This window comes from Lissotriton helveticus, chromosome 5_1, assembly GCF_964261635.1.
Source record: "Lissotriton helveticus chromosome 5_1, aLisHel1.1, whole genome shotgun sequence".
In the NCBI taxonomy this organism is placed as follows: domain Eukaryota; kingdom Metazoa; phylum Chordata; class Amphibia; order Caudata; family Salamandridae; genus Lissotriton; species Lissotriton helveticus.
The window spans coordinates 1,023,674,277-1,023,683,266 of NC_136065.1; the positions used below are offsets into that span (position 1 = coordinate 1,023,674,277).

At 47.3% G+C, this 8,990-nt stretch overlaps 1 protein-coding gene across 1 annotated transcript in view; it reads right to left on the reverse strand.

Moving 5' to 3' along the window:
- LOC144755070 (spondin-2-like) overlaps positions 1-7,179 on the reverse strand; it is a 68,835-nt gene extending 61,656 nt beyond the window's left edge. The window contains exon 1 of the mRNA XM_078643554.1: positions 6,815-7,179. Within this exon, the coding sequence (XP_078499680.1) occupies positions 6,815-7,007 (193 nt within the window). The 5' untranslated portion in view covers positions 7,008-7,179. The remainder of the gene's footprint in view (positions 1-6,814) is intronic.
- Between the last annotated feature and the right edge of the window lie 1,811 nt (positions 7,180-8,990).

The following is an 8,990-nucleotide window of genomic DNA, read 5'->3' on the forward strand; positions in this document are numbered from 1 at the left end:
AGTTTGGCCAGGTTAGGGATGTTGGATATTGGGAAGTAGTTATTTAAGTCCGCGGGGTCAACCGCTGACTCCTTTAGGATGGGGATACCTGCCATCCTTGAGGATATCAGGGATGGTTCCTTGAAGGAGGGAGGTATTCATAAACTTGGTCCAAAGAGGCAGTAGCAACGGGATGAAATCTATTATGCAGTTTGCTGGGAGAGGGTCAATGAAGTGATTGGCAGGATTTAGAGCCGTGAGCATTTTGAGTATATTTTCTTCATTATAATTATTGAAGGATGACCAAGATGCATTATTTTTTAGGTCGAACTTTGGTGAGCTCTGGTGTGGGGCTCCTAGAAGGGAACAAGAAGAGTCAATGTGTGTGTCAGTATGTGTGATTAAATTGTTGAGTAGGTTCTTCTTTATATTTGCATATTTTTGTGTTCAATATTTTTGACACAATATATTTGTTGCACCATATTTATAGTGTCGATATTATGTCGGTCAACCCTCTAATTCACTACTCTGAGGCCAATTACAAGTCTGGCAGTACACAGACTTCCCGACTTGTTGGGCGTGGCTGCGGCAGTCTCCCGACCTCCCTATTACGATTAGAACAGTTGGACCACCATTGGCCCACCGCAGCTGCCAGGGAATCGCCATTCCCTTGGTAATGCTGCAGCAGTCAGGAGGCCGCTTTGTGAGATCACAGTGGTACCAACAAGCATATTTTGAGATTCCTCTCCGCCGGCAGTGTCATGGAGGTTACTACTCCATGAACACTGCATGGGGAGGCATGCAGGGCGGCACAACATGTGCAGAGGAAGTGGCTGTTGCCAGAGAGATCAGTTCAACAGCCAGGTCTTGAGTGCCCTCCTGAATTTTAGAGGTTTGAAGGTGCAGAGGGAGGTCATTCCAGGATTTTGCTGCAAGGTATAAGGAATATCCTCCACTGTTGCTTCAGTAAATGCAAGGGATGTGAATGAGGGACAGGGATGTGGATCGTAGGTGTCTGGAGTGCTGGTGGAAGTTCATGCGTTGGTTGATGTGGGTTGGACCTTGATTGTGCAGGGCCCAGTAGGTGTGGCTCAATGTCTTGAATTGTCATCTCTTCTGTACGGGGATCCAGTGGCGTTTCCTGGGGTGAGGGATGATGTGGGTCCATTTGTGGAGGTCAAGGATGAGTCTGGCTACGGAGTTCTGAATAGTCTGAAATGTCTTCGGGAGGTGAGTGGTGATTGGTGCATAGAGTGCATTGCCATAGTTCTGGGTGACAGTGCGTCGGGTGTTGATGAGAAACCACATGAAGATTTTCTGTAGCATGCGAAGTGTGAGGAAGCAGGAGGTGGATACTGCATTGATTTGGGATTTCATGGTTAGCTTGCTGTCCAGTATTATGCTGAGGTTTCTTGCATGGTCAGTTGGTGTGGATGAGGATCCTAGTTCTGCTGGCCACTCTGAGTCGTTTCATGGGCAGGGGTTATTGCTGAAGATCAGCACTTCCGTTTTGTCTGTTTTGTCCGTTTTGAGTGTCAGGCAGTTTATTTTCATCCAGTCTGCGATGCTTGTCTTACATGTATGGGAGATGTCCTTTGTGGTGGTGGGGTCTTCTGATAGCAAGAGAATGAGCTGGGTGTCATCTGCATATAATATAATGTTTAATCGGTGAGTTCTGACGATGATGGCCTGGTGAGTCATGTAGATGCTGTAGACAGTGGGGCTGAGGGGCGAACCCTGAGGAACAACCAAGATGATGTCGTTGGGCTCAGAGGTGAATGGAGTAGAAGGACTCTCTGGGTTCTTCTGGTACGGAAGGCGTAGAACCACTTGAGGACATTTCCTTGAATCGACATGTGATGTAGCCTCTTCATCAGGGTATGGTGGAATACAGTGTCAAATGCTGCTGAGAGGTCAAGGAGGATCAGAGCTGCCGTTTCTCCACAGTCGAGGAGGGTTCTGATGTCGTCAGTGGCTGCAATCAAGGCAGATTCTGCCCAAGTGACATGGCTGAATTTGACTCTGCTGCTCAAAGTAAAGATAGAGTCAAGCGTGTGTCCTGCGATGTGAGTGGGGCCATTGACCAGTTCGGTGAGTCTGATGTTGTGCATGATTTCGAGGAGGTTGGTGGTGTTGGCGCTGTCGAAGTAACCTCAGTGGAAGTTAAGGTCTTCGAGGAAGATGTAATCTTTGGAGTCACTGGAGAGCAGGCCTATGAAGTCCGGGATGGTGCTGCAAAAGCTGGGGCGTGGGCCTGGAAGTCTGTAAGCGAGGGTGACTCTGATGGTGCATTTTCCATCTGTTAGGAATTTGAAATTGAGGTGTTGCCATGGTTGGTTCCATGGCATAGTCTATGGTGGTGGTGCACTGGATGGTCTCTCTTTGGATGACGGTGATTTGCCTCCATGTGTGATGACCTGGTCCCAGATGTGCTATCTTGTAGCCATTGGGTGTTGTGGAGGGGATGTAAGGAGCGGATGCAGGGGTAAGCCAGGTATCAGTGAGGAAGATGATATTGAGGATGAGGCTGGTAATTATGTCCCAAATTTTGGTGGTGTGCTTGCAGAGTGATTGCGTGTTGAGGAGGAGGCAGTTGAGTGGTCCTGGTGCATGAGTACTGTGCTGCTTGGTTGGCGGGGGAGTGACAGTCATGGGGGTGGGACCTCCGGTGCTGCAGGAGATGTGGCAGTGTAGGCCGGAGAAATGTCCTACCATGGAGCTGGACGCTATGTGGCAGCAGTTGTTGTTGTGGTGTCCTGTGTTCAGGATTTGAAGTTTGGCAGTGGTGTAACTGCGGGAGGTTGGAGTTCCAGGGTTTCTGGCGCTGGGTGCGGTCGAGGCACGGATGGGCACAGATGGGCTTTCTTTTGGTGCGCCTTTGGCTGCCAGCGGTACTACCACACTGCGGCCTCCATTAAGTAGGTCCTGGAAGGAGGGAGGGGCACTGGGTGGCAGGGGACGAGGCTGGCAGGAGGGCGGATAGGTACTCAGGCTTGCACGGTTTCAACCCATGTTTTTTCTCTTTCATTTGGTTGTGAGGCATGGCAAGCTCCTTTTTACTAGGATGCATGGGAAGGACTGAAGGGGAGTAATAGAGAACAGTTCAAGGGGCAAAGGGAAAAATGATGTGTGCATGGACAACAGTGCAAGCTTCATAGGGGGCACCAAATGGTATGAGACGGAGTAGCAAATGGTGCTAAGTGCGAAGAGGTACATGGTGCAAGGAGTTAATCAGTACAGGGTGCAATGGTCAGAACTGCACAACAGGCAATGAGTGAATCAGGACAAGAGTAGGATGCAAGGGGAGCAGCCTAGTTGTTGGTGGAACAACAGTGAGGGCAAGAGGAAACTCCATAAGGTGCAAGGAAAAGCTGAGAGGAGGGGGCAAAGGGGCACCAATTCAAGGGAGCAAAACATGGTACAAGGGAATGCAGTGTATGGTACAACTGAGATCAGCACAACATTAAAGAGATGGAACATTACAGGGTGCAAGCAACGAATGATAAAGGTGGAGTTGTGGAGGGTGCATGAGGACTCACTATGTAGGGTGCAGAAGGGATACCAGTCTGGTAAGGGGGGATCGTAGCTGGCTGCCAAGCCGCCAGTGCATGTAGTGTGGTAGCGTAGACCTGGAGGGTGGGATGCAAACCAGCACTAACAGCGAGTTTAGTGCCCTTGCCTAGCGTCAGCCAGATAAGAGTTGAGGCATTTGTGCTCCACTGTCAGAGCTTGCCTGTGCCACTCCAGCCACTGTAGCTCGGTTACTCCAGTGCAGTGCAGAGTGCATCACCAGGGCATGTGTTGTCAGGCTGTCCATGTCAACACACAGTTGCATTGCCCGGGGAAGAGTAAGGCATCTTATGCCGACTCACTGCCACAGACACTGAGGCAGTCACTCAGAACAGATTCCCAGAATCAATAAACAACTAGCAGCAGTTTAACAGGTAATCTAGAAGAAGAGCTTGCACAACCAGGGGCGGCTCCTCCACATGGGTGGAGGAATGTCACCCCACTGTTTTCTCGCAGTGCGAGAAGGAGAAACATAAAATGATATTTTAAATACCATTTTATGTTTCTGCTTCTCGCACTGCGAGAAAGCAGAAGGGTATGCCTGGTTGGGGGCGGGTGGGTGGGCGATCCTGCAGGAGTCCAGGGGAGGAGTTCTTACTCTGAGTGCGCTGACTGTTTGGTCGGCCCCAGGGCCAACCAAACCAGTCATACGACCTCTGCATTTTTTCTGTGCAGACTGCATGCAGCCTACATAGAGAAAATGGCCTCCCCATAGACGCCTATGGGGTCGGGGTCCTAGCCAATCACAATGCTGCCATTGCAGCATTGTGATTGGTTTAGGTGAGGGGAGGGAGGCTGCCGGAGCGAGGAGAGAGGAGACGCGACACGGACCGGAGGAGATGGTAAGTTTAATGTATTCTTTTTTCATTAAATTAACCGCCCCCCTGCGTGTCCCCCTCCCTGCGCATCCCCCTGCTCCCCCACCCACAAGTCATGCCGGCCGAGACAGCACACAACCATGAAGGAGGCCAAACTTTGGGGCTGATTACGATGGCGGACGGACTTCAGTCTGTCCGCCATTGTATCGGGGAGTGGGACCGCCAGCCTACAAGGCGGCGGTCCCACGGGGTAAATACAATGTGACCGCCACCACGGCAGTCGCAATACCTATATTTTACCATCCGGGGGTGCTGCTGGCTGCAGCACCAGCCGCATGTAAAAGCGGACATGCAACATATCCCTGCACAACGTGACAGGCACCATGCGGTGCCTGACACATGGTGCAGAGATATGTAGGGGGCATCATAGGTGCCCCCCAGTGCCCAAATCTGGGGTGCAGTGGGGAAGGGGGGCCCGCTACAGGCCCCCAAAGTCCCTTTCAGCTTTCCTTTTTATGGAGGGTTACCATATCATAATCATATTCCCTACGGCGGTGCATGTCAAGCACTGCCATTGTTGTAGGGATAGGTTTCCCCTCCAACGGTCTGACAGGCTCCTTGCACCTGTCGCAACCTTAGGGGTCGGACTTCCTGACAGCCACAGACACACCCGCCACTGTAATGTGGCAGGAGTAAAGCATGCTTATGGTGGTAGTAAATCACAGCACCGACAGCCTGTCGGTTGCGGTTTCACCACCATCGTAATCAGGCTCTTTGTTAGCAAAAATAGAATATGTTTTCACTTATCTGTGAGCATATGGTTGTCAGTAACTGGGGGCATCACTATATAACCCTGCTCATCATACTTATAAACAAGAGTTGTTTCTAAAGGACGTTTTTGTATGCTGTTAGTGACCGAAATCTTTCAACGGTGCTAGAGGTTTACTAATCACAATCCAGTTATTTACGAAAACACTTGAAAACAATTATGCAAATCATCATGATAAGCATCAGTGTAACAGGTACTGCTGTTAAATGAATTAGGAAAATGGAATTGCCTCGCACCTTAATTGGAGGAATGTTCTACTTTCCATGTATGTAAAGGGTTAAGGAAAATCGCAAATTCGTGATGGCTATGGCCAAAGTGGTGCATGCACTCTTTGAGTGTAGGTAGCATTTAATTCGAATCAGTATTTGCACGTGGAGCCCTCCATCACTCATTTTCGGGGACCAGAATATACATTTTTATTTTTGGGCTTTAACCCAGAGCAAAAGAGAGTAAAGCAGGAATGGGAGAAAAAGGGATGAAGAGAAAAAAGGAAAACTGTAATAAAGGGTGACCCTGAAGGGTTGAAAAAGAACCTACGAGGGAGAAATAAAAGAGCAGAAATGTATGGTGGTGGATGAAAGAGACATGAGTTGGAATCAGGACTAGATAGCCTTGTTATTTACAACCATGACATACAGCAGCGCTGGCGGATGGCTGTTGAGAAAAAAGTTTGGGCTCTGGCGCAAAGGGGCATATTTACAATGGGAGTTGCGTAAACGTCCAGGACTGGAAACGGTGTACATGATAACCTGGAGGGAGGTGCAGTGCTTAACTTGAGCCATTGTTTGCAGGTGGGACCAACTGAAACTAATGTCTGAGTAATGGCGCTTATCTTTCCTCAAACTTTGATTCAGAGCAAGAGAGAGAAACACACAAATGTAGGGAAGAAGAAGGAAGAGAAAGACAGAAAAACTGTGACTAAGAAAACAGGAATGAAAAGGAACCTGCAAGAGTGAAATAAAGAGGCAGGAAGTGTCCGGTGATGGATTAAAGAGGCACAAACTGGAAGCAAGACTATGCAGCCTCGGTATTCCACACTGTGACATTCAATAGCGCCAGCCACAACATTCTGAGCAAAGCTTTGGGACCTGGCAATTCTTCTTTTACAAATAAAACACTATGGAGGTGTTTTTTGAATGCACAAATCTGACACAGAAGGCTTTTTTCCCCTGTGTTCCAGAATTCTATCACCCTGGATAACTAAACATTGTTTCATACTATATCAATGGAGACATTTACGTGGCGGGGTTTCAGAAGAATGAGGAGGGAATATCGAGGTCACACAATATTGTGACTAGAATATTGAGGACCAAAATATAGACAGGTAAGTGTGTATATAATTTCTATACCTAACTCCACATCTACAGACCTTGAAGATATATGTATCTTCAAGGTACTTAGAGGCGCAGTTAAGAATAGTAGATGTATACCTCCCTTTGTGCATGGACCTTCTCGATATTTTGGTCCTTGATATTCTTGTCACAGTATTGTGTGACCTCAATATTCCCACCTTGATATTCCCTCCTTGATATTCCATACTACATTTAATTACATACAAAGAATCACTCAAATAATCGCCTCAAAGCGCGATATACAAGGAGGAACTGGAGGAACTCACCGAAAAGACTGGACCATTGTGCCGGCGGCCTGTGGGTGGGATAGTGCTTGGGGAAGGAGCTGGGGCTCCATTCTGCTGAGAAGGACACGGAGAAGTTGGCCGGTCCACTCGCGCCACAAGAGCTTTCGCCACTATGAACAAAGGGAACGCAGAATCCCAGGATCAGGGTTATGGATAACCTTTTGGAAGCCATCGGTGACGACTCGGTGAGCTGCAATCCAGAGGAGGTTGGTCAAATGTTTTCTGCTTCTAATCTTACTTTATCTTGCCATGTTCCAACATGTCCTTCCTCTGGTTTTTTCACTTGTTTAAATCCCTTTTTATTCTCCTGTCTCCAGCCTTCCTTTCCAGCCCTCTTTGGTTGCGGTTCTCCCTCTTTCTGAAAGGCCAATCACTAAAAAAGCTCACCTAGTTGTCCTCTGAGTTAACAATTGACAAAAATCAATTTCCTGCATGGGGCAGTGAGCCATGCACTTCTTGGAAAAGCTTGCTGTTTGTCAGGCTTCAAAGGGTAACGCCAGACTCGCACATCATGTCTCTGGAAGTTCCCATGTCAGTCTGTTTTTCACTTGTAGCGTCACCATGTGCAAGGAGGTTACGGTCTCTATTGCCTGTAAACCTTCAAATAAAGGGCGGCGAGCCAACCTAGGGTCATTGAAAGAAGCACATCATCTTCCTTCAAAAAGTCGAATTTCCCACTTTCTATTCAAGTTTTGATTGCATTTTCCTTGCAAAAATCGTTATGCCCTCTGACCTCCTGGACTGTTGCCTTAACTCTGAGGCAACATATCGAGCATTGCTTTAATGCACCATTTTAATATGATTATCCTGGCTCGCGTTGCGAAGTGACCCAGGGAGCCTCTATTTTTTTTAAAGCTATGTGGATTTAAATGTCAGTTTCAAGCAGAATTACCTATACTGTAAAATATGTTCCAATGTACAACAGAAAAGTGTTTTTAATTTGAAGAAAATGTCCATGTTTTTCCACTCATGTAAATAGTTCTTGCCATTTGCAAGAAGCTTATCAGGGCTGAATGTTATTTTTCAGCATTAACAGAGCAGTTCTTATTAACTAACAATTTAACAAGAGCAATCGACACTGGAGAAACAGCTTAAAAACGTAGAAGTGGATACTTTTGGGAACATATTTCATGTACATTTTACGTCCATGTCTGTTTTCCTTTGGTTACAGAACACAAAGGACTACATTGAAATTCACAGTTCAAGGTTGTTTCTACCCAGACGGGCACAGCATGCGCGCACTTTACCCGATTGTTTCAACTGAGAAGTAGGCACCGAATGGCCTTGTGTGGAGAACAGAATCATTTCATGTTTCCAGTACAGTTCTCCAGAGTGCTTAGTTTCTATTTCGTTGCTTCCAATTCTTGTGCATTGTCGTCTTTCTTATCCTGTCTTTCTCTGCTTTCGACTCACCTGTGGGTCACTTCCGCCCTTTGCTGTCTTCTGCTGCCCTTCCTCGTGCTCTGTTCTCTGAGATGGCGGCCATTGTGCTCGAGGTGTGGCTTCCTATCACCAGTGTCCGTGTCTTGTCTCTCTCGCTGCTCAGTCTTCATCTGACTCATGTCTGTATCTAGCTATTCCTATGCTCCAATTTCTTCCTCTCATATGTTTTTATATCTTTGGTTCTCTTGCTTCCCTCTTCATCATTTATCTGCCTTTGAGTTGTTTCTGGTTATTCCTGTGATGTGGCATGTGGGCAATCCAAACCTTGTCTCCCGGCTCCTTTCCACACACCTGACTTTTTCTATGTGACATCCTCTAATTTTTTGTGTTGCAAATTAATTTTTTTAGCACACCGGAGCAAATCAGACGTTTAGGTCGGCCCATGCAAATGTACTTGCCTGAGCTCGGGATAACACGAATCTTCAAGTGAGTTGAAACCTATGCAAAGTTTTGTAGGTTACTCTTTTTGTCATGTGGTGTGAGTAAAGTGACACCTCAGAGGGCAATGCAAGCACTTATTTAACATCCTTGTGGGGAGGTCACACTCCGCAGGATTTGCAACATCCCCCCTCCCCCAAACATAATATACTGTCTATTATGTAGGGCCTCCCACATATTATGTTCAGTATGTGGGAGGCCCAAGACCGCTGAAAGTATCAGCAGTCCTAGATCTGTCACCTGACAGACATAACTGACTAATTATTATTGTCAC